The sequence below is a fragment of the Convolutriloba macropyga genome, chromosome 11 (genome assembly GCF_964194025.1).
Source record: "Convolutriloba macropyga chromosome 11, txConMacr16.3, whole genome shotgun sequence".
Lineage (NCBI taxonomy): Eukaryota > Metazoa > Xenacoelomorpha > Acoela > Convolutidae > Convolutriloba > Convolutriloba macropyga.
In genome coordinates this window covers 18,394,782-18,421,153 of record NC_134478.1, presented here as the reverse complement: position 1 = coordinate 18,421,153, position 26,372 = coordinate 18,394,782, and the positions used below count along the sequence as shown (strand labels likewise).

Sequence of the window (26,372 nt, the reverse complement as noted above, 5' to 3'; positions counted from 1 at the left end):
ATGTAAATGAACCAACTGAAGTGACCATTTTTACCGTCTCAGAATACTGCCACTCTTGTCCTCACTTTTTTAGCGGTTAAAGGCTGAAAACCTCATCACCGGTTCGTTTATCGTGTTAAAGGATAACAGTGAACAACCCTGGTGCAGAATACTTGCTGAATGTGACAGTGACTGTTCTGATTGACTGTCCCAGGACATCTGGGGGAGAGCAGAGTCAGTCATCTACCAACAACCCTGTCGTCGCCATATCCTGTTTCACTAGTAAGTATCTGAACATCTCATATTTTCTTTAAGAAATTTCTCAAACGACAAATGTATTTATCGAGTGGATTCAAAATTACCTGTATTCTAAGTGAAATCAACCCAGGATGAGGTGTGACGTAAGCAAGCTCTGATAGATTGAATTGCGTCTAAAGATTCTGAAAAGGCTCTGTTCAGTCTATCCAGACCTTACCACCAAACTCAGGACTCTAGACCACGCTATGGTCAGACTATCAAGACTCTTTGTGGGACTCTGATCAGACTTCCAGACCATAGGTAAACCTGTCAGACTCTGTGGAAGGCTCTCAATTTACCACCCGTCCGCATTTTCTTATGAACTTGATTGAAAAAAGAAATGGTTTTCAAGTGCTGTTAAATCACGTTGAATGTCGGAAATGTCACCCCTCTCCCAGTGGCATAGTTTATTTAAATCTATAAAAGTATTTTCCAACCCTTCCAGCGGTTTATAAAAATTCCGTTGACTAGAGTTAGCGCATATCAAAGTGTACAAAACCATATGTGCAAAACACGGGTTATTTTATTCTTGCTAATGAAAAAAGTTTTCCACCGTGAAGTTATCAGTTTCCTAAAAAAACTAAAGAAGCGGTCGCTGTTTTCAAGGAGCACGTTAAGAGTAAAATTCTGATCCAATTTTATTTCCTATAAAAATTGTTTAATCATGAATGGCTGCTTCAGTTCCACAAGAGATAACCTTCACTAGCATTGAAGGTACTGATACTTCTTTGAAGCTGAACTGGACTCAAGAGGGATCCTTCTCCTACTACCAGGTCTCTCGTACCCCTGTCAACTCTAACGGAGATCCGACGCAACCGACCACAGTCCAGAACATCACTGCTCATCCATATGTGGAGTTCACTGGTCTGGATCCAGATGCCCAGCACAACATTCAGGTAGAAATCTGTCCACATTTAACGCTCTCAGGAAATTAATAGAGACGATGCATTTTGCGAAATAATTGATACCATGAATATTTTTTATTGTATCGCTAATGTGACAAAGCAGTTTAAATCATAAATGCAAAAAACGAAGACCGCAAAATATGATTATTGATGAGAATTCCAATGAGAATTGATGTTACACGTTAAGTCCCAGCAGACAATTCTTTTGCCTGAACTTTCTTTTCCCAGACAGTTAATAATCACCCGTCTTGGTCTACTCAAACAACTATCATTCAGGCGCCTTTTTTTCTACGACCCGACGAGGAGTATTTTTCTATCGATAATTTTGTCGGATTGTATTCTGGCACGTAGAAACTTAGTCTTTAAGTCAAACTGCTGAACAAATTGACGAGCAACGAGAAGAGAGTGGTTTTCTGTTAATTCCTCAAGTCTGAGAGAGGGCGAGAAAAGTAGATGTGAAAAAATTTTTGCAAAAAAAGTGAGTATATATTTTTTTTCACACGAGCCATATTTAAAGCGTATTTTTTGAGCTCATTGTTGTTGGCTAAAATGGTTACACTAGGTTGCAACTGAATTTCTCAGAATTCATTCCAAAATGTTTGTCTTTTCTAGTTGTTGACAGGAGTTTTATGGTATACTTACGACTGGAAGAGTAGTTATGATAGAGCATCTCTTTTTGACCGGCAATTTGTTGGAGTGTAATTGAAACAGGAAGTGAAACGCGTAAATAGTGTTTAGATGGAATTGCTGAAGGACCGAGACAAGAGAGGGTGGTTTTCCGTTCATGTAGTCTCTTTGAAAGATAGCGAGAAAAATAGGAGCGGAATATATTCTTTCGAGCGGAAGTTTTTGATCACGTGTGGCCTTTTTCGAAGCAGTTTTTTAGTTTCAGCTCCAACTCTATCAAAACGGTTTCTTTCAGTTATCTAAACCAGTGATAGTGCGTTTGAAAGCTTCTTAAACCTTCGGAATGATATATTTGTATTAAATTTTGAAACAAATTTAGATAATCTTCAGATAATTTTTCCATATTGCATTTTTTATGCCTATGTAAAGCAATTTTTGTATTCTTCTTCATGGTTTGATAGCATTTGGGATTTATGTGGTTGAAATTAGTTGAAATTAATTGGTGCCCGGAGGTTGGTCGCAGAGCAAATCAGCGCTGAATCAGTCTAAAGACGCCAGTCTGATTTTTGAGTAAAATTTACTTCATGAAAAATAATATGTTCAGCTTAACTCCCGCCAACAAGGTTTGCTTTATATGCGATTCGAACTTCCGCGTGGGTACTCGTAACATTTAATTTGCGCAGCAAGTCGTAACCACTGAGCTAAATGGGCTTTGTTTTAGTTGCCTACAAACCAGCTTAAATATAAACAATGCGTATACTACTATAGTAATTACTAGTTATAAGCTACAGAAGTATGACATTACTCTGCTCAGACCTAATTTTGGGGTATGAGTAATTTTTAGACTATACAGGATAAGTTTAGCCTGGGCGAACTCTATGGCCTCAATATAATCATGATGAAGAAATACTGCACACAAAGAAACTTAAAATATTCTGGAGATACAATGTTTCAGAACTGAATTAAGTTTTTACTCTTGAAATATGCTGGTTCAGCGCTGAAAAGCTATGCGACTCAAGTCCGGGTGGCTTTTCAATTTGAGTGATATTCATTTCTTATTGTTTTTGTTAACGAAAATTGTGTAATTTTGAGCAATTTTTGACTGATTTTTTTCTGTTTTTCAAGGTGGGGCGCTTTATTTCTGTGTGTTATCTTTTTTTCCGTTTTTGAAATTTTTTGTTTACGTATTCTATTTTAGGATCTTACGGTTTTTTTAAGTTTCACTTTAAGGGAAAGTAATGTTTTTTTTTGCTAACACAGATTGTTATCTTGCTAGCTCATGTACATACGTTTTATTCGAAATGTTGGATTTTCTCCTGGTTTGTTTTTTAATTGAACCCTTTTCAATACCGTTAAAAATTATTTTTCTAGTTTATTTTTTCAAACAATGAGATTGCGCGCACTCAAAGATACCTTGAAGAATGCCGCTACAAAATTAAATTGTCTTGAAATTGTTATAGTGATTTCTTCTCTCTCTGTTAAACATCTGTTTTAGATCTCTTGTCTCACTTTGAGAAATGAGCGTTCGGCAAAGTCAGAGAAACGAGAGCCCGGCTTATGGAATTTGTTATCTACCTGAATTATTTTTGTTAAAAGTTTTTAAGAAAAAAATTTGTTTTGACGTTTGAGACACTGATTTTTCACTCATCAGGTTAATGCCACAGTTTTTTCTGGCTTAGTGGGTTTTGGAAAATTGTTTTAAAATTAACTACTGGGCAACGTTAACTGAGGAAAAATGAGTTAAAAATATTAAAAAAGAAAACATTCCTTCAATCCAAGTCGTTATAATGGCGAACTTAGATGTAAGCAGTTACTGAGATCTAAATCTATTGTTTCTATAATCAATTTGAAAAATTTTAGGTGTAACCCTGTCAAACATCTCCAGCATTCACAGAAAGGATTACACTGGAGTTTTTTGGTACCCTTCCGGCTGTTTTATTAGTTTCTGTTTCACCTATTTTAAGTGTATTTATTCATTTTTACTGCTTTCGTTTCGTCACGACTTTTTTTGTTTGCCTTCTGACGTGCATTCCTCACAGTTTTAACTGATTGAAATTCATGATTCATTCAACCGATTGAGTCAAAAAATTTCAATGTGAAAATGTGAAACCGAAGGAAAACGCGATGAATATGATAAAGCCCGGGCCCTAAGATTAAATTTATAAGAACTTAGTGCACTAAATTATCCTAGTACCCTAAAATATACCGCGGATTTGTATCAGTTCTTAATAGCCGTCGTCAACCTTTCAACGGCTCTATTAAAACGCTTTTTTACAATCCAAAGAATTTGAATTGTATTGGGGCGCTGTCTTTTTTTGAGATCTGTTCACACCTTTTCATGATTTTTCAAGTCAAATTGGATTTGTGATTTTGGTCACGCCGAAACAGCAAGTGGAGCGATAAAGCGAGTGGTTTGCGGCGTGAATTTTTTCACTCTAATTTTTGAAGTAGAGTGAGAAAACGGTATTTGAACAAAAGTTTGCTTTCTGGCTAGTGAATTTTTGTCTTCCTCTGGCAATTTCACTTCGATTTTAACTGTTTTTTTCGATTTTTTGGAACTGATGTTTTATTAAGTGTTTTTTTTTTGTTTGAACCTAATCTCTCATTTTCGCTAGTGTTTTGTTGACATGCGGCATTTTGACTCACTTTTTTCGTTTGATATTTTGATATTTTCACGTTTTCTTTCTGACTTACTTCACTCACTGTTTCAACTGAATGGATTTTAATTCTTTTCAAGTGATCAATTACACAATATGGTGAAAACTGTCAAGGTGTGAAAACGAATGATCAAAATTAAAAGAGACGGGATAAACCGAATCCCAGTCATTAAGTCATTGAGAATTAGGTTATCAAAGTTCATTAGAGTGTTTGCTAGCTGACATTGGTATAAAGCTTACTAGCTTTCAGTTGAGAAGCTGAATTAAGTATAGTTTTAGAAAACAACTGAAACTGCACGCCAACTTAGAACACTTTTTGACACTGAAAGAATAACAAAAACGTCGGTCAATTTATCTCTTCTTTTTTTTCTGTTTCAATCCCGATGTGCATCAAGCGCGTCAACGGTGGCTGTTTCCCGGCAATCTGCCGGCTATGTTATTATTGTGTTCTCCAACTTAAGTTTCAGTGGTCAAGTTCAACGAATCCAATGAAACTGTGGATCAACTTGGAACACTTTTTGGCACGTCTCGAAAAAAAGGCTCTCAACTTTATTATTTTTTACCTGAGTCATTCCTATTGTCAGTCAGGGGCGGTTTTTTTCCGGCAACTTGATGAATAGTTTTGAAATTAGTCGTCCTTTAATTTAAACGAAATTATACGAGTGAAAATACAGAAGAAATGAATTCACGCAATTAGAGAGAAAAAATTAGCTTAAAAAATAAGGCAAAAAAGTTCTGAATTTTCCATGTAATTACCAGGTAGATGTGTCAGAAATGTTTTGCACTCCTATTACTAATTGATGAGAGATAATTGTCGGCTTTTTTGACTTTGTGAGCAGCCTACACAGTACGACCTTAATGCGCATGTCTGCGTTTGCGTGATAATTTTTTTTGTTTGAGTATGTGTTTGTGTGTGCGTGAAAGTGTTAGTGTTTGTGTGTGTGTTGTATGTATACGTATGGATTTGTGTATAAGCTTGTGTCTGTTTTTGTGTGTGTATACCTGTGTGTGTGTGTGTGTGTGTGTGTGTGTGTGTGTGTGTGTGTGTGTGTGTGTGTGTGTGTGCGTGCGTGCGTGCGTGCGTGCGTGTGTGTGTGTGCGTGTGTGTGCGTGTGTGTGTGTGCGTGTGTGTGTGCGTGTGTGTGCGTGTGTGTGTGTGTGTATGTGTGTGTGTATGTGTGTGTGCGTGTGCGTGTGTGTTTGTGTGGGTGGGTGGGTGGGTGGCTGGGTGGGTGGGTGGCTGGGTGGGTAGTGGGTAACTCAATTTTAGTTTTCACGGACCGGCAGACATTGCAAAAAGCGAGCACACAAATTCACTCCAAAATGTCTTTAGCGATTAAATGATTCTTGGTGGTAAATTATGGCAGGGTCTGAGGCGAATTCAGCTGCAAAACGTGTTTTTCCAACCTTTTATCCCGAATTCTTACAAATTTACGCCTTAGTCAACGTTAGCTCAGGATATTGTACATTATAGCGACTCCACTTGGCACTTCTTCTTCTTTTACTATCGCTGCAAATCTCTACGCTGAGTGGAGCTATATTGCAGTCTTCGTGTTTTTTTACAATCCGAAGAATTTGGATTGTATTGGTTCTCTGTCTTCTAACAATCCAAGTATATGATTGTGTTGGTGCTCTGTCTTTTTATTCAAATGATGTTCCATGACTTTGATCTTCGAAAACGGGATAAACAGGTAAATCACTGTGGGCACTGAGTTTCGCTTGAGGCACATAGTAGCTCTAGTTGTTTAGAGTGGTGCACTTTTTGAGAAGGTCCTAATTCAAGTTTAAAAAGTCAGTTTTAGTAGATTTTGTGCCAAAAATAGTGCAAATTTTTTGGGTTTTTTTTCGAATCCTCTTATTGATCGGTGTCTTTAATTGACGTTTGTCAAGTTGATAAAGGCCTTTTGCAAGACAAAATTTTAGACCATATTATGAGCTATAAGTTGGTACTGCAAACATAAGAGGGTAAAATGATACTAATTTTTGCAAATTTTTACTGGATTTTAAATGATAATATTTGTCATTTTTTGAGTTTTTTCTATTCGGAGGAGGCAGAGTGCCTCTTCTAGGGTTTGTTAGTAGGTCAATGCACAGTTGCTAGGGGCAGTGGAAAAATTTTTAACATTTAATTTAAGAAGATTTTGCAATTTTTTGGAAAAAATATGATTTTGTATTCAAATTTTCCGAAAATTATTATAAAGTTACAATTCATCATTAATAGCCGCGTCAGCGGTTCCAGGCGGCTGTTGTTGCGCTACTAATTTTTTAACTTCGTCTAACAGATTTTTGTTTTGTCTTACCCTGCGTTCCACGCGTTTTTGGTTTTTTGACACATTCCCATTCAGGTTTTAACTTTTCTACTATTGTTTCAGGCCTCATTTTTTGTTCCATTGCGTCATGAAGTTTTTGGTCACACGTCACTTGCCTCATTCTCAAAAATGATTTTGTCACACTGGAATTTAATTTTTTTTACTTTAATTCAAAGAGATAAAGTGAATTTAGTGTGTGTCACTCTAAATGAAAGTTATGAAAGAGAAGCTAATAGAAGTAGTAATAAGCTATGCAGATTCTTTATCAAAATCTAACATTTCAGCCTTCAATGAAAAGATTTTTTGCTGTCTGCCTTTATTTACTATCTTTTTGAGACTGCAGATCTACGAAGCTATTGCGGATATTTTCTGGCAATCTGCCAGCTATGTTTTTTTATGGGTCAGTGAAACTGGCGACAATCAAAGGATTCTGAAAATAATAATATCTCGAATTTTAGAAACCTTTCCGTATAACTTACAATTGATACTTTCAAATATTTGAAAATGTTTGTCTTTTTCTGAATTTATCAATCTTTAGGTGCCAATAAAATTTTTTAATGTCTTGCATATGGGTTACAGTACAGATTTGAGATGGAAAAAAAGTTCTTGGAGAAATTAATTTTGCGAAATTTAAAACTTTTCAAAAGATATGCAGTTTTTCGGTTCTTTTAAAGTATTTGTCAAGTTTTTTCGATTTTTTTGTCTTCAGTGGCCAATAGACCGCTTTCAAGGCTTGTGCGTGGGTGAATGGGTATTTTTAACAATTTGACTTTTCAAAACGGGATATACCAGTAGCGCCCAGTTGGAATTGAATTTCATTAGTCGTTAAAGACTGGATTCAGTAGTCGTTAAAGTGCTCATACTGCCTATGACATAAATGCAAGGTAAAAATGTCTTTTTAAATGTTTTTCAGCCCAAAATGGTTCAATTTTTTCATATTTTTGTGTCATTTTTTTAGTTTTTTATTGGGTAGGTAGTTTTTCGATCTTCATGTAGGTCTATTCCAGGCAATAGGTATTCCTTATGTCTGTTTTTTTGCTATTTTATTTTGCAATGCAATCTTAAACGCCCAAACTGATTCTTGCTTTTGAAATTTTTCAATGTTATTGACGTCTTTTGTTTTTTTCAAACTTGAAGATAAGTTGATTTATTGGATGCTTTCTAGAGACAATGAGGTGTTTCTCAGAATATCATTATAGAGAATTTTTTCCTGCGTTTCGGTACAGTTTCTAATATTAATCAATTTTTTTGAAAGTCTGCCATATTTGACATATTTTGTCCATTGGGGCCAATTGAAAATTTAGCGCATTAAAATGGTTTCTAGATAGTTTCTACAAAGAAAAATTATTTTTCTACAAAGATTCAGTGTCTCAAAGATTTTTATTCTACAAAGGCCAAGGAATCTTTTTTAAGCTTGGGGCCTGTTTGGTAGATAGATTCTGGCGACAAAAAACGCTTCTGAAGATACTAAAATTTCAGTTTTTGGCGACTTCTCAACAAATTTTTCAATTTGTATCAAAAAGTTTTTTGGTTGTTGTTGTAGTTTGTTCGGTATGAAAACCAATGAAACTTCAATGAGCTTAACAATGGTTTACTTGATAGTTTTAGTGACAATTAAATGCCGTTTATAAAATTAATTAAATGAATTGTGGACACTCCTCAGTAAACTTTTCAGCTTTCTTCAAACTTTTGGAAAATTTTCTTTGCCTTCTTCACTTTTCCAATCTGGAGGAGCCATGGAAGTTCTAAAAGTTTTTTGGATATGTGGATGTGTATAATCTGCTGGCATAGTTCTTGGTTTTTCTGGATATTAGCTTCAAGAATTTTCAAGCAAAGTTTTGTAGTTTTTGCTATCTTTTTTTTGAAAATAAATTTGTGTCGTTCTCTCTTCTGTTTGCCTTTTATGAGCCACAAGAACTCTACTAGCATGCAAATTATATGTTATACAGATTTTAACAAGAAACTATATGGATTTTGGGGACTGGATCATGGTGGCTTGTATATAGGTGAACTCAACCATTATATTTTGTGGTTAAAATTTCGACGCCAGAAGCGTTGGCAGATGTTGGTATTAAACACCTTGGCTTTCAAGACGCTTTTCCCAATATTATTAGCACTTTGAATGCTATTGTTTCTGTATTTATCTGATTTTGGGAAACTATTTTATTTGTTTGGCTGGCATTGTTCAATTGGTCTGATAGTTTGGTACAGTAACTTTTAATGCTACTTAGGTAGCTAGGTACTGACACTTAAGTAAAATAATTTTTTGTGTTTCATTCAATTTTTGAAAGGTATCAAAGGACTTATTCTGCTATGGTTTTTTATTTCTTCGACTGACGCTAATTTTTTGTTGAGGATTTCACACAACGAAACTAAAAAAGTCATGTATTCAGAAATACTTCTTCCTTTCAGCTCTCACTCTCGTTAGCGAAAGGTTTTAGGATAATTCCGTTATTAAATTTTGGTGATATGCGACTTACCTCACTCAATAAAATGACTTTTTTTCTAAAAATTTGTTTTTTTTTGAATTAAAGGAACTCATTGGTGGAATAAAGTTACCTAATAAATTAGCTTCTGCGGAATAAACTTTAACAAAAATTATTAATTTATCACTGGACGTTTTTTACATAGCATTTTTTATATAATTGCGGCAATAAATTTCTTCAAATTACATCTGTATCTGTTTCTCTATTTTACGGTGGGCAAATGTATTTCGCAGCTATTACGGCAGTCTGCCGGCTCTGTTTTTATAGTTAATTGAGTTCACGATGTTGGGTTGCAAAGCCAAGGGTGAATGGAGCCACCTGATATCCTGCATAAATTTGCAAGAAAAATCGGAAGTGGGGATGCTTTGAAAGAAATGTTTTTATTGTAGATTTGCTGTACTTAGCGATAAAGGATCAATTAAGGCAGACCCGGGATGGGCTCTTTTTACAGCTTTAAAGTATCAAGAGCTAGGGCTACTTATTTCTGCGCGCGAAGTAGGCTTACCTATGTCTCTCAGACTAACCGGTTCAGTAAAACACTGAAGGTATACTTCAATTATAACGGTGATAGTTAAGCACAGCACCGGAGTCAGAAGCATACACATGGTGTATCTAACTAATAGACTGACTAGAGTCAGTGCAGTTCTCTCTATATAAAAAAAGAATAGTGTCTTCTCAGTCTCTTATTGGATGAAGGTGTACATCCAGTATTTTTTTGCCTTCTTCATTTTTCCAATCTGGAGGAGCCATGGAAGTTCTAAAAGTTTTTTGGATATGTGGATGCGTATAATCTACTGGCATAGTTCTTGGTTTTTCTGGATATTAGCTTCAAGAATTTTCATGCAAAGTTTTGTAGTTTTTGCTATCTTTTTTTTTCAAAATAAATTTTTGTCGTTCTCTCTTCTGTTTGCCTTTTGTGCCACAAGAACTCTACTAGCATGCAAATTATATGCTATACAGATTTTAACAAGAAACTATATGGATTTTGGAGACCGGATCATGGTGGCTTGTATAAAGGTGAATTCAACCATTAAAGTTTGTTGTTAAAATTTCGACGCCAGAAGCGTTGGCAGATGTTGGTATTCAACACCTTGGCTTTCAACACGTTTTTCTTAATATTATAAACACTTTGAATGCTATTGTTTCAATATTTATCTGGAATTGGGAAACTATTTTATCTGTTTGGCTGGCATTGTTCAATTGGTCTGATAGTTTGTTACAGTAAATTTTACTGCTAGTTAGGTAGCGGGGTACTGATAGTAGTAATTTTTAGCGTTTCATTCGATTTTTGCAGTGTATCAAAGGACTTATTCTGCTATGGTTTTTTGTTTCTTCGACTGACGCTAATTTTTTGTTAAGGATTTCACACAGCGAAACTGAAAAAGTCATGTATTCAGAAATACGTCTTCCTTTCAGCTCTCACTCTCATTAGCCAAAGGTTTTAGGGTATTTCCGTCATTACATTTTGGTCATATGCGACTTACCTCACTCAATAAAATGACTTTTTTCTAAAAATTTATTTTTTTTTACTTAAAGGAACTCATTGGTGGAATAAAGTTACCTATTAAATAGGCTTCTGCGGAATAAACTTTATCAAAATTTATTAATTTATCACTGGACGTTTTTTACATAGCTTTTTTTGTGATTGCGGCAATAAATTTTTCAACCTATATCTGTATCTGTTTCTCTATTTTACGGTGGGCAAAAGTATTTCGCAGCTATTCCGGCAGTCTTCCGGCTAGGTTTTTTTAGTTAATTGAGTTCACGATGTTGGGTTGCAAAGCCAAGGGTGAATGGAGACACCGGATATCCTGCATAAACTTGCAGGAAAAATCGGAAGTGGGGTTGCTTCGAAAGAATTGTTATTTTTTTGTAGATTTGCTGTACTTAGCGATAAAGGATCAATTAAGGCAGACACGGGATGGGCTCTTCACAGCTTTAAAGTATGGAGAGCTAGGGCTACTTATTTCTGCGCGCAAAATAGGCTTACCTATGTCTCTCAGAATAACCGGTTCAGTAAAACACTGAAGGTATACTTCAATTATAACGTTGATAGTTAAGAACAGCACCGGAGTCAGGAGTTTACTCATGGTGTATCTAACTGATAGACTGACTAGAGTCATCGCAGTTCTCTCTATATAAAAGAGAATAGTGTCTTCTCGGTCTCTGATTGGATAGAGGTGTACATCCAGTATTTCTACTGCTACGTTCATCAAGGGTTGAGAGTTTCAAATCCAAATTTGCGAACTGTAGCAGAAATACGTTGGATGTTTCATCCTCGTTGAAAGGTAGGGTGAGGAGTTGTGTCCTTTTTGAAGTGGAGTTGTGACTTTTGTCGTCGTGTGAAGTTCTTCTCAGTAAAGTGATGACTAGTGTCGTCAGTGAGAGGTTCGTCTTGATTGTGGAACCAGTGAAGGTGCCAGTTACAGGGTGTGCTTGGCCGGTAACTTCTGTCCTGTTGAGAGTATGCCCAGCTGCTCTCACTGTCCTGTAGTGAGGGTTTGTTGGAGGATCGCTTGTAGTTCGTATTCTCTGTCTGGTTTGTACGAGGAGATTTCTGTTTATCTCCACCTGGTACAAGGTTTGAAATCCATCTTATCTTCTGGTGGAAATCCATCATTTAGCTACTGTGACAGCTACTATCCTTATTAAATTTGTTTACTAAATTTGATGCTTTCTTTAGTAGCTCCCGACCATGAGGAAGGAGAAGAGAACTGATCCTAATCTTCAATTGTGTAGAAGAAGAAATATAGACAATAAATGCATGATGTATACAAAGAAAGAGATATAAAGAAAAATTAAGGTTATCAAAAGAGTTTATTCAGAACTGTGGGTCTTATATTGTAGGGTCTGTGAGCCCGATGAGAGGTTTAGGGTGTGGCCTACCTCCGGTACTCAAATTCAAAATCCGGAGCTCGATTGTCTGGATCGCCGAAGACTACTAAGAATTCCGGATCTAGCGTCAAACAAGCAGCGAGGGCACGGGCGTATAGGTCAACGTTGCGTGGGACTGCAACGCAAGGAGGTGATTGCAGATCTGTGTTTCTTTTTGGGAGGGTTCATGATTATTCAGTTTATTCGCCATCCAATCCCTGTACAGGAGGTTAAAAGTGTGGTCATGGGTAGACTTCGTGGCGCCTCCTTCTACACATTGTAGGTACTCGATTGGGACGAGGATGGGGCGGTTAGTCTTCGCGCACGGTGGAGAGATAATGATTTAATTTGTGATAGGATCAAAATTACGGAGGCTGCCTTTGCAATAATTTGGTTGATTCATGTAACTGTAATTCATGTTGTAAGGTGACGTTAATTTGGTGTTGGCGTACTTTAGGCGCGAATTTGTGTGCATTAGTAGATTAGTTCGGTGGAAGTGGTGTTGTACAAATAGATAGTTGTGCCTTGTGTGATGCATCTTCACTATATTAACGTTATAGGTGGTATTGTTAACATCCATCTGTGTGGGATATAAGAAGTCGAATTGTAATTAGGACGGGTAATACTTCTGATATATTCGGTAAGGGGCGGTGTCGCGAGTAAAAAAGGTATTTAGGTAGTCATTCGGGCGATTTGCGAGGGCAAGGAAATATTTCGACTGGTGCCAGAATCGTTCTGTGAAACGATGAATAATAGGGAAGTGGAGACATTCTAGTAGAAGATCTCTAACCCGCCCCTCTTGAACATACTCGTTCTCCAATTGTCCAAGAGAGCAGGGACTTCCTCTGGGTTTGAGTGTGTGTGTTGATGTGGAGTGGAGGTGTAATTAATACGTTCCGTTACATGAAATCCTTCGAGGGTATTAATACCAAGGGGATTAGTGTTTTCATGAAAACGGAAGTTGGGTCCTTGGGAACGGTGGGTAAACCTTTGTTTGGGTGCAGAGGGATTTCCTCTGCCACGAGAGTATGAGGGCTGTGGGGCTCGTGAAGGGCTTGCGGTGTGACGAGAAGGCGATTGTGAAGCCTGTATCAGAAAGGTGCGACCTGAATATATCTCGTGAGCAGTCGATCCTGGGCGTCTTTTAGGTGAGGGATCTGTACAAGGGTAGTTGTCCGTCGATGTTGGTCGATCGTAAAAAGTTGTGGAAAAGTCTGTTTTGGTCTAAGAGGATGTATGGTCGGGCCGTCTCTTGTTGACAGTACAGGTGGACGGTGTGTGTGTGTGTGTGGTTAAGGCATTACAGGTGGTGAGTATACCTGTGGTTGCGATCGTGGTAATGATCCACCAATCCTACCAGAGTATGCCCAGTTGGGGATCACTGTCTCTGGTGTGGAGCGGCCGCACTGTTCTGCTTTGACCAATTCATCAGCCCAGGAGGGTATACTCGTAGGCTGATTTGGTGGTTGTGATTTAGATACTGCTGTGTGTACAGTGGAGAAGAGTGGAAGTGGCTGTGGCACCTGAGTGTTTCCCTGTAGGAGCAGCTCTTGTGATGAGCTTGGTGGTCCTACCACAATTGAGGGTGATCTCGTTTCACTGTCTTTATACAGGTGGAGTTCACCTGAGCTCCAGTGAAGGCAGTGAGCTCACCCGCGCATAATTGGCCGTGTCCACAGACTGTGGCTGTAGGGAGGATTGCGCCATCGTGAAGAGGGCGTGTGTTTGCATTTTGCAAACTGATTCGGGCATTGAAGGTGGCAGTGCGAACGGGGTGAGGGGTGAGGGAAAAATGTCCTCGACCTCCAACATGATGAGGTCATAAGCACTGGGGCGACGGTGAGCTACCTTCCTGGTTTGTGGAGACTGTAGTGGAGTCACTAACAAAAAAGTGTTAAACACGAGTGCTTGGTAGTTTTAAGATGAGGTTTTCTGGGGTTTCCTGATAATCAGGATCATCGTCAAAAGAGTCTTTTGAATGTGGAATACCGCGTGAGCGTTTACATTGGTTAGGTTGAAAAGTATGCAGTTGTAGTGACTGAAAATCAGTTTTTCTGTGTGAATCAGTTGGTATTTCGTAGCATGGGTAAATGGAGGCCGGTAGTGTAGAAGTGTGGTGTTTGTTTGAATTATTGTGTACTGGAGAAGAGATTTTCTTATGGATATTTTCAACATTTTTGTGTAATAGATTCAACTCATTATGAGAGTGTGGAGTGCAACTGTCGACAGAAAGCTACTTTCCTTATTAAATTTATCAACTAAATTTAATGCCTTCTTTAGTAGGTCACGACCGGGAGGAAGGAGAAAAGAACTGATCCTAATCTTCAATTGTGTAGAAGAAGAAATATAGTCAATGAATGAATGATATAAATAAAGAAAGAGATATAAAGAAAAACTAAGGTTATCAAAAGAGTTTATTAAGAACTGTGGGTCCTATATTGTAGGGTCTGTGAGCCCGATGAGTGGTTTAGGGCTGTGGCCTACCTCTGGTACTCAAATTCAAAATCCGGAGCTCGATTGTCTGGATCGTGGAAGACTACTAAGAAATCCGGATCTAGCACCCAACAAGCAGCGAGGGCACGGGGGTATAGGTCAACGTTGCAGTGGGGCTGCAATGTGAGGAGGTGATTGCAGATCTGCGTTTTTGGTGGGAGGATTCACGAGTAGTCAGTTTATCCGCCATACAATCTCTGTAGAGGAGGTTGAAAGTGTTGCCATGGGTACACTTCGTGGTGCCTCCTTCTACACATTATAAGAACTCGATTGGGACGAAGATGGGGCGGTTAGTCTTCGCGTATAGTGGAGAGAAAATGAAGTAAGTTTTGATAGGATCAAAATTACGGAGGGTGTTCTCGCAATAATTTGGTTGAATTATGTAACTGTAATTCATGTTGTAAGGTGATGTTATTTTGGTGTTGGCGTATTGTAGACGCAAATTCATGTGGATGGGTGGATTAGTTTAGTGGAAATGGTATTGTACAAATAGATAGTTGTGCATTGTGTGAAGCATCTTCACTCTTTTAACTTTTTAGTTTGTATTATTAACATCCATCTGTGTGGGATGTAAGAAGCCGAATTGTAAATAGGAGGGCTCATACTTCTGATTTATTCGGTACGGGACAGTGTCGCGAGTAAAGTGGGTATTAAGGTAGTCATTCGGGCAATCTGCAAGAGCAAAAAAGTATTTCGACTGGTGCCAGAATCGTTCTGTGAAACGATGATTAATAGGGAAGTGGAGACGTTCTAATGGAAGATCTCTAACCCGCCCCTCTTAAATATACTCGTTCTCCAATTGTCCAAGAGAGCAGGAACTTGCTGTGGGTTTGATGTGTGTTGAAGGGGAGTGGACGTATAATTAATACGTTCCGGTACATGAATTCCTTGGAGGGTATTGATACCAAGTGGATTAGTGTATTCATGAAAACGGAGTTTGGGTCCTTGAGAATGGTGGGTAATCCCTTGTGTGGGTGCAGAGGGATTTCCTCTGCCACAAGAGTATGAGGGCTGTGGGCCCCGTGAGGGGCTTGCGGTGTGACGAGCAGGCGATTGTGAAGCCTGTATCGGAGAGGAGCGAAGTGAATACATCTCGTGAGCAGTCGCTCGTGAGAGTCTTCTAGGTGAGAGATCTGTACAGGGATAGTTGTCCGTCAATGTTGGTCGATCGTAAGAAGGTGGCTGCAGAAAAGTCTGTTGTGGTCTAAGAGGAGGTATGGTCGGGCCGTATCCTGTCGACAGTACAAGTGGACGGCGTGTGTGTGTAGTGTAGGCATTACGGGTGGTGAGTATACCTGTGGTTGCGATCGGGGTCGTGATCCACGAATCCTACCAGAGTATTCCCAGTTGGGGATGACGGTCTCTGGTGTGGAGCGGCCGGACTGTTCTGCTTTGACCAATTCATCAGCCCAGGAGGGTATACTCCAGTAGGCTGATTTGGTGGTTGCGATTTAGATACTGCTGTGTGTGCAGTGGAGAAGAGTGGAAGTGGCTGTGGCACCTGAGTGTTTCCTTGCAGGAGCAGCTCTTGTGCTGAGCTTGGTGATCCTACCACAATTGAGGGTGATCCCGTTTCACTGTCTTTATACAGGTGGAGTTCACCTGAGCTCGAAGAAGAGGTGGCGAGTGAAGGCAGTGAGCTCACCCGCGCATAATTGGCCGTGTCCACAGACTGTGGCTGTGGGGAGGATTGCGCCATCTTGAAGAGGGCTTGTGTTTGCATTTCGCAAACTGATTCGGGCATTGAAGGTGGCAGTACGAACGGGGTGAGGGGTGAGGGCAAAATGTCCTCAACCTCCAGCATGATGAGGTCGTAAGCACTGGGGCGACATTTGGGGGTATAGGTGAGCTAACTTCCTGGGTTGTGGAGACTGTAGTGGAGTCACTAAAACAAAAAAGTGTTAAACACGAGTGCTTGGTAGTTTTAAGATTAGGTTTTCTGGGGTTTCCTGATAATCAGGATCATCGTCAAAAGAGTCTTTTGAATGTGGAATACCATATGAGCGTTTACATTGGTTAGGTTGAAAAGCGTGCAGTTGTAGTGACTGAAAATCAGTTTTTCTGTGTGAATTGGTTGGTATTTCGTAGCATAGGTAATTGGAGGCGGGTAGTGTAGAAGTGTGGTGTTTGTTTGAATTATTGTGTACTGGAGAAGAGAATTTCTTATGGAAGTTTTCAACACTCTTGTGTAATAGATTCAGTTCCTTATGAGAGTGTGGAGTGCAACTGTCGACAGAAAGCTACTTTCCTTATTAAATTTATTGCTTTCTTTAGTAGGTCACGACCGGGAGGAAGAAGAAAAGAATTGATCCTAATCTTGAATTGTGTAGAAGAAGAAATATAGACAATAAATGAATGATGTATATAAAGAAAGAGATATAAAGAAAAATTAAGGTTATCAAAAGGGTTTATTAAGAATTGTGGGTCTTATATTGTACGATCTGTGAGCCCGATGAGTGGTTTAGGGCTTTGGCCTACCTCTGGTACTCAAATTCAAAATCCGGAGCTCGATTGTCTGGATCGCGGAAGACTGCTAAGAATTCCGGGTCTAGCGCCCAACAAGCAGCGAGGGCACGGGGGTATAGGTCAACGTTGCAGTGGGGCTGCAATGTGAGGAGGTGATTGCAGATCTGCGTTTTTGGTGGGAGGATTCACGAGTAGTCAGTTTATCCGCCATACAATCTCTGTAGAGGAGGTTGAAAGTGTTGCCATGGGTACACTTCGTGGTGCCTCCTTCTACACATTATAAGAACTCGATTGGGACGAAGATGGGGCGGTTAGTCTTCGCGTATAGTGGAGAGAAAATGAAGTAAGTTTTGATAGGATCAAAATTACGGAGGGTGTCTTCGCAATAATTTGGTTGAATTAAGTAACTGTAATTCATGTAGAAAGATGATGTTATTTTGGTGTTGGCGTATTGTAGACGCGAATTCACGTGGATGAGTGGATTAGTTTGGTGGAAGTGGTCTTGTACAAATAGATAGTTATGCCTTGTGTGAAGCATCTTCACTCTTTTATCTTTATAGGTGGTATTAATAACATCCATCTGTGAGGGATGTAAGAAGCCGAATTGTAAATAGGAGGGCTCATACTTCTGATATATTCGGTACGGGGCAGTGTCGCGAGTAAAGTGGGTATTAAGGTAGTCATTCGGGCAATCTGCAAGAGCAAAAAAGTATTTCGACTGGCGCCAGAATCGTTATGTGAAACGATGATTAATAGGGAAGTGGAGACTTTTTAACGGAAGATCTCTAATCTCTATCCTGCCCCTCTTGAACAAACTCGTTCTCCAATTGTCCAAGAGGGCAAAAACTTGTTGTGGGTTTGAGGGTATGTTGAGGTGGAGTGGAGGTATAATTAATACGTTCCGGTACGTGAATTCCTTGGAGGGTATTGATACCAAGGGGATTAGTGTATTCATGAAAACGGAAGTTGGGTCCCTGGGACCGGTGGGTAATCCCTTGTGTGGGTGCAAAGGGATTTCCTCTGCCGCCAGATTATGAGGGCTGTGGGCCTCGTGAGGGGCTTGCGGTGTGACGAGCAGGAGAATATGAAGCCTGTATCGGAGAGGAGCGAACTGAATACATCTCGTGAGCAGTCGCTCGTGGGAGTCTTCTAGGTGAGGGATCTGTACAAGGGTAGTTGTCCGTCGATGTTGGTCGATCGTAAGAAGGTGGCTGCGGAAAAGTCTGTTGTCGTCTAAGAGGCGGTATGATGTCCGTACCGTGCTGACGTGACAGGTGGACGCTGTGTGTGTTGTGTAGGCATCACGGGTGGTGGGTATAGCAGTGGTTGCCATCGTGGTCGTGTTCCATGAATCCTACCAGAGTGTGCCCAGTTGGGGATGACGGTCTCTGGTGTGGAGCGGCCGGACTGTTCTGCTTTGACCAATTCATCAGCCCAGGAGGGTATACTCCAGTAGGCTGATTTGGTGGTTGTGATTTAGATACTGCTGTGTGTGCAGTGGAGAAGAGTGGAAGTGGCTGTGGCACCTGAGTGTTTCCCTGTAGGAGCAGCTCTTGTGACGAGCTTGGTGGTCCTACCACAATTGAGGGTGAGCTCGTGTCACTGTCTATATACAGGTGGAGTTCACCTGAGCTCGCAGAAGAGGTGGCGGGTGAAGGCAGTGAGTTCATCCGCGCATAATTGGCCGTGTCCACAGACTGTGGCTGTGGGGTGGATTGGACCCTCTTGATGAGGGCTGGTGTCTGCATTTCGCAAACTGGTTCGGGCATTGGAGGTGGCAGTACCAACGGGGTGAGGGCAAAATATCCTCAACCTCCAGCATAATGAGGTCGTATGCCGTTGGGTTGACATTTGGGGGTATAGGTGAGCTACCTTCCTGGGTTGTGAAGACTGTAGTGGAGTCACTACAACAAAAAGTGTTAAATACGAGTGCTTGGTAGTTTTAAGATGATGTTTTCTGGGGTTTCCTGATAATCAGGATCATTGTCAGAAGAGTCTTTTGATTGTGGAATACCACGTGAGCGTTTACATTGGTTAGGTTGAAAAGTGTGCAGTTGTATTGACTGAAAATCAGACTTTCTGTTTGGAGCGGTTGTTATTTGGTAGCATTGGTAAATTGAGGCGGGTATTGTAGAAGTGTGGTGTTTGTTTGAATTATTATGCACTGGTGAAGAGAATTTCTTATAGAAGTTTTCAACACTTTTGTGTAAGAGTCAATTCATTATGAGAGTGTGGAGTGCAACTGTCGACAGAATGTCTACGTCGTTTTTTAGGTGAGGGTGGGTTAAGCTGTGTGGAATTCGATTGTAATTCATGGAATATTGTTGGTGAAAATACTCCAAAGAATCCATAGGTTATAATTTTAGCCAATGTAATATTAGGTCCTAAGAGTGATTAAGGTTGTATGTGTTAAATGCACAGCGAAATAGGCCAAAGGCGCGCTTTAAAAAATTAAAGACAGTCCATATTATGGCTATTTCTTTTATCACGTACCAAAGATATCTGAGGGTTCCTATGAGGGATTCTTTTATATATTTGCCATTGATTAGTTCACACCAGTCAAGACAACGGAGGGTGAATTCTTTGCCGTTAATAAAGAGTTTGTTGAAATAATTTTTATATTCACTTTGCAGTTATGAGAATTGTGCTTGTATACGTTCTTGTTTTGCAAGGTCTGCAAAATTAACTGCCTGTCCTACTTCAATTTTCTCGGCTGCGTCATCGACTAATTGATTTATTTTGATTTTGTCTATTGACTTAGTCCAATCGTGTTGACTGAAGATACCGAGTTGTTGCGCGGTAAAATCTGCGTGGGTGAAGCGGTTTTCTACTTCGTCCGGTGTGAAAGTTCTGACGAGATTTCGCGCCTTAATTGGATACGGTGTTAGATGATATGAAATTTGTTGATCAAAAATATCAGTTTTACATGGTGCTTTAATAGACCAAGGGAAGGTTTTACGTGTAACTTGGTCAACGAATTGGAGCTTATTTTGATAATATATAGGAATGCGTTCAAAACATAGGTTTTCTAGTACTTATAAGGATGATGAAATTACTTTACTTATTTTACACTGAAAGAGTGAAATTACGTCTGAGTTTCTTAGTGTAGCAAATGTGTGTCGCTGTCCTGTGATAACATATTCTACGAGTGGAAATTTTGGCGTTCGTAGAATAAATGTGGTTTGTTTAAGATCGCGGTCGAGATCACAAAGTTTTTTTTTAATGAAGACTCGTATGGTTCATTTCTAATAAGACTCGGCTAACCATATAGTCGAGCTTGGCATTGATCTGTACATTCGGCTTTGTAGCCCCACACCAATTTTCTTCTCTAAAAAGTACATACTTTTCAGATTTGCGATAAACGGGTGACTCATGTGGTATAACGTATGTATAACGACTCATGTCCATCTCGTATATCTGCTTGAGTGTATGGTGTTAGGGGGGGGGGGGGTTTGCGCCGTGGGGGATTGTTATGTGTACTTTAAATTCAGCTGATGCTCTACCGGTTACAAAGTTAAAGCCTTCGTTATGTTGAATAAAAATATCTTGGTATTGTGTAGCATAATACGGGTGATCTTCGTTGCATTTAAATAAGGTTTTTGTTAGAACCTCAAAACGAGAGAGTGCAGATTGGTCATAATGGTGTTTTTGAAAACGAGTAGAATGCATGTTTGCATTGTGGTGGTGACCTCTATTAGTTTCGTTATTTTCGAATATTTCGATAAAATAACGTTTTTGGAATTTGATCAATCGTGCATATAATCTTCCAACATCAAAAATACGACAGTGATTTTCGGGTTTCCAAATAACTTTGGCTTTAATAGCGTGGTTTGGAGGACAGTAGTCTCGTTCAAGATCTCATTTAATACGAATTCTCTCACAGTGAATGCTTTCTGATTTTACATCGAAGTTGAGTGTGATGTTTGTTAATTCAAGTGACCCTCCTAGTGTGTGGATGACATGATGTTCGTGTTCTGGAGTTTTGCCTGGACAATTAGCCCAAGGGTTCTCAGTGGCGTTTGGGATTCATTCATGGTCCCTTAGATTTTAGACCATGCTTCCGTGTTGAAATGCAAAGGGTCTGTAACGATCAAAATGAAAACTGCCTTGTTTCGCTTATATATTCGCTTGTCAGTGTGGGTCATCGAGCACATCAAATTGTATTATTTGTGGGTGGTAGTGATATTTACTTATGAGACCAACGAGTGCAAGTTCTCTACGAGCTTCAATTTCTGTGGGAAAGAAATGTCTTTCCATATTGTTAACATACCAATTATCGTGATCAAACCACAAAATCGTGATTTTTGTGATATGCTTTGGGGAACAATCTTAAAGCCTGACTACCAGGTCTTGTACCCCTGTTCTAGGCGTGGAGATGTTGTGTTGATATACTTTAATTGCTTGTTTTATTATAAGTGGGTGTGAAAGGAATAAATTAAACAGTAGAAAATTTAGTTTTGTAATGGACATGTGTTAAAGTCTAGAGTGGGGATTGTAGAAGACAAGTTAACGTGCTCTGTCAATTTTATAGTGAATTTCTTGACAAATAAAGGGCGATGGAGTTGTTTTTACTCTGAAAATATGTGGTGCTGCAGCCTGTGGGTGAAAACTAACTTATCTTGTTCTACGACAATTTCAACGGAAAAGGTGATTTTAGACTGTTTTAATAGGTCATGTGCTCTTTGTTTTTGTATTGGTGTAATTTTATACGATTAAGAGGTTCTTTGTTTAGCCCAACTATGAAGTTGTTCGCCGTTATTATGATCTCCGAAGAGGGCAGGGAGAGGAACAATAAATTTTGGATCAAGCTTTTGTAGTAAAGTTGGATACGTTCGAGTAGTATCCGGTTGTTTTCCGATACAGTGGTGGGAATGTTGATTGGGATCAGACGTTGTTGAATAAAAACTTAGAGTGATTATAGGTGGGTACCTTGAAAACTGACTGGTAGTGAACTTTGGAAAGGAGTTGAATTGACTGTATTAAAAGCGTGGTTCCAGTGTGCTTGTGAGAGTAGGCGATCAACATTAAAAGTTCGTCCGGTTGCGGAATAAGTGAATTAACCGCAATTTTTGATAGAGTAGGTGAAGAGAATTTGGAACTGAGTGAGTCAGAGATAGAAGTGTCTGAAATTAAATTGATGTCTTTTGGTATATCGGTATTATTTGAAACAGTGTGAATTGGCTGTGGCAATTCGGAGCTATTGGTTTCATTTTTGTTCGCAAAATTTATAGGTTGAGTGGAGAATTGTGGAGTGTTTGAATAATTAAGTAATTCGGGTTGTGGTGCTCGTGGTGTAGCTGGTATAATTGTTGGTGTTTGAAGTGTTGTATCAGGTTGAAAACCAGAATATGGTGGCAAAGTCTGTGTTTTCAATTGGTGGGGTGTTGTTTTTTTTGCCTTTGGTGTATTTGCGTTTGATGGAAGGTTACGGGATTACTGATTGTGGGATAAAGTGTGAGGAGTGTCCAGTAGGACGTGGTCTATCTGCAGATTTGGCAGTAGTAATGACCGAGTATGGGTGTTCCTCTGTTCCTTATGCTTGTGATTTTTAATAAAAGAATTTAAATGATGACTTTTTGGGGTGGATTGTTTAGTCGCTTCACTGTATGAACAACAAAGTGGCTCTGAGACAGAGGGAGCACTTAGGTTAGTGTTGGGTTGTTGATGAGAGGACGCAATTGTGACGATAATCTCTGGCCCAGAATGGGGCAATTATCACAATAATAAATTTTATAGTTAGTAGAGATGAGGATAACAATTAATAAAAGATTTAAAGTAGGTACACCAACTCTGATTGCTGCAAAGGGTGACTCTGAAAGGATGAAATTAGGGAGATAAATGAGACCTAAAAAATCGCCAGAAAAAACTGTTAATAGTTCAGCGATTGTATAGTCTTTTTGTTCGAAAGAAAAGATAGTATGTGGGTATATAATTTCACTTTGTGAATTGTTGTTGTTGCTTTGCGAGTTGCTGGTATTGTTCATCCGACCTATGAAACTCTTTAATAAATTTTATATCGTATGAGGCTGGGATAGCGTCAAAATTAACCGTAAATACAATGTCTGTATAAAGAATTTCAGAGATTTTTGGTGTGGCTAGTGGCGGAAAGATTGGAAGATAAAAGAGATGTTATATATGTTTGTTATTAAAGTCTCTAATATAGAAAACCCATTCACAACAAATGTGTGAGTATAAAATATAATCTAAGTTGTAAAAAATATCTTGAAAACGGACGTGTTTAGGTTTGAAACTCTGAATATAACGAAAGATTTCCGCGTATGGTGTTCTTTTAATTAAAACTTCCAGTCTGTGCTGTGAAGTAATGTGCATACCTGTTTAGATTTGGGCGACAAAGTGGCTTTCAGTACTGTTAGACTGAAAGTGGAGAATTGGAGTAGAGTTGGTGTGGCTGTTTTTTGCTGAAAAGCTGCTTGGAGCAAGGTCTGGTTTGCTTGTTAGTGATTATGGGAAAGAATTGTACTGTGAGACAGTTCTCTTAAGATTAAAGAGAAGAAGTGAAAGTTATTGAGAAGCGGAGAAAAGAAAAATTCTTCAAGTGGTGAATTGAATAAAGGACTTAGAAGAAATTTTTCTAAGTGTGTATAGAGTGTAGAAGAGAGAGAGAGAGAGAGAGAGAGAGAGAGAGAGAGAGAGATAGAGGGAGAGAGAGAGAGAGTGAGATGAAGTATTGAAAAAAGATTTTAGAAAGTTTGAAGAAAGAGAGAAACAACTAGGATGAAAGAGCAGTGAACTAAGAAGTGATTTTGGACGATATGATCTGTGCTGGCCATGACTTTTTAATCGGGAAAAAAAGTTATGGAATCATATTTTGGCAAATAAATGAGATTAGGGAATTTTTCCCGGACCGAGCTGTGGGTCGGTCGTAACTTGATCTTTAGTTAATTTCCTTTCTATTATTTTTGTGGGATTGGCCTGTATTTCCCTTTCATTCATTTCCTGACGGAGGGGTTCTGCTAGGGTAGCATGTGAAGAGGTTTTCCGTGTTCTTTGATTACTATACTAAATAGTTCGATTAATTTCCCCCATGAAAGTAATTATATTACGGGGGAGAGGGGTGAAAGAACTATCCGAATTATCCCTGTCGTGCTAGGGAACGAAGGAAATGTATTTTTATTGTGTTTATATTTACTAGGTAATAAGTGTGTTATGCTAAATTGTGTTCGGCTAATTTAAGCGAGGAGAGTGATTTTGTGTGTAAATTAATAAAGTGTGAATGTATTTAAAAATTCGTTGTTGGTGAAACCAAATTTTTTGATTGTGGTATAGCATTCTGTAGTCTTTTATCGGTTGGCGTCTAAGACGATTGTCTCTTGTAGTGTTGTTTTCCGAAGTGTTTTCCGAAGTGTTATTTTAGACAGGTTACAGGGTGTCGAGGGGAAAGGTAATCTGTGGATGGTATGTCTAGGTCGTCTAGAGTAAACGAGACAGACTTCGACTTGGTGATCGTCGGCTTTTTCGGATGGAGTTTTAAAAAGGAGTTATCCGAGAAACGTTTCTCCATTTGTTCTTGAACGAAAAGTTCTTTCGAATAATATGGTACAATGTTACTTCTGTGACGGGTGATTTGTTTAACAGAAAAATTTTCTAGTTTATAAGTAACCAACGTGGGGGTTTGTATCAATTATTTTGTATGGTCCTTTTTTTGAGGTTGGATCTTTTTTTGATATTCGAGTTTGTGTGGCTTTATTTACAATTAAAACATAAGTATTAATTTTTAGTGGCTGTGCCTTTCCAAAACGGCGATTTATATTTCAAATTGTGGGGTTTTCAATTGGTGGGGTGTTGTTTTTTTGCCTTTGGTGTATTTGCGTATGATGGAGGGTTACGGGATTACTGATTGTGGGATAAAGTGTGAGGAGTGTCCAGTAGGACGTGGTCTATCTGCAGATTTGGCAGTAGTAATGACCGAGTATGGGTGTTCCTCTGTTTCTTAGGCTTGTGATTTTTAATTAAAGAGTTTAAATGATGACTTTTTGGGGTGGATTGTTTGGTCGCTTCACTGTATGAACAACATGGTGGCTCTGAGACAGAGGGAGCACTTGGGTTAGTGTTGGGTTGTTGATGAGAGGACGCAATTGTGACGATAATCTCTGGCCCAGAATGGGGCAATTATCACAATAATAAATTTTATAGTTAGTAGAGATGAGGATAACAATTAATAAAAGATTTAAAGTAGGTACACCAACTCTGATTGCTGCAAAGGGTGACTCTGGTGGGATGAAATTAGGGAGATAGATGAGACCTAAAAAATCTCCAGAAAAATCTGTTAATAGTTCAGCGATTGTATAGTCTTTTTGTTCGAAAGAAAAGATAGTATGTGGGTATATAATTTCACTTTGTGAATTGTTGTTGTTGCTTTGCGAGTGGCTGGTATTGTTCATCCGACCTAAGAAACTCTTTAATAAATTTTATATCGTATGAGGCTGGGATAGCGTCAAAATTAACCGTGTATACAATGTCTGTATAAAGAATTTCAGAGATTTTTGGTGTGGCTAGTGGCGGAACGATTGGAAGATAAAAGAGATGTTATATATGTTCGTTATTAAAGTCTCTAATATAGAAAACCCATTCACAACAAATGTGTGAGTATAAAATATAATCTAAGTTGTAAAAAATATTTTGAAAACGGACGTGTTTAGGTTTGAAACTCTGAATATAAAGAAAGATTTCCGCGTATGGTGTTCTTTTAATTAAAACTTCCAGTCTGTGCTGTGAAGTAATGTGCATACCTGTTTAGATTTGGGCGACAAAGTGGCTTTCAGTACTGTTAGAATGAAAGTGGAGAATTGGAGTAGAGTTGGTGTGGCTGTTTTTTGCTGAAAAGCTGCTTGGAGCAAGGTCTGGTTTGCTTGTTAGTGATTATGGGAAAGAATTGTACTGTGACACAGTTCTCTTAAGATTAAAGAGAAGAAGTGAAAGTTATTGAGAAGCGGAGAAAAGAAAAATTCTTCAAGTGGTGAATTGAATAAAGGACTTAGAAGAAATTTTTCTAAGTGTGTATAGAGTGTAGAAGAGAGAGAGAGAGAGAGAGAGAGAGAGAGATAGAGAGAGAGAGAGAGAGAGAGAGAGAGTGAGATGAAGTATTGAAAAAAGATTTTAGAAAGTTTGAAGAAAGAGAGAAACAACTAGGATGAAAGAGCGGTGAACTAAGAAGTGATTTTGGACGATATGATCTGTGCTGGCCATGACTTTTTAATCGGGAAAAAAAGTTATGGAATCATATTTTGGCAAATAAATGAGATTAGGGAATTTTTCCCG

General features: G+C 38.9%; 1 protein-coding gene across 1 annotated transcript in view; it reads left to right on the top strand.

Annotated features, from left to right (window-relative positions):
• Nucleotides 1-26,372, top strand: part of LOC142349682 (uncharacterized) — a 146,247-nt gene that overhangs the window by 106,543 nt on the left and 13,332 nt on the right. The window contains exons 47-48 of the mRNA XM_075401409.1: nucleotides 122-261; nucleotides 958-1,172. Coding sequence (XP_075257524.1) covers nucleotides 122-261; nucleotides 958-1,172 — 355 coding nt within the window. The remainder of the gene's footprint in view (nucleotides 1-121; nucleotides 262-957; nucleotides 1,173-26,372) is intronic.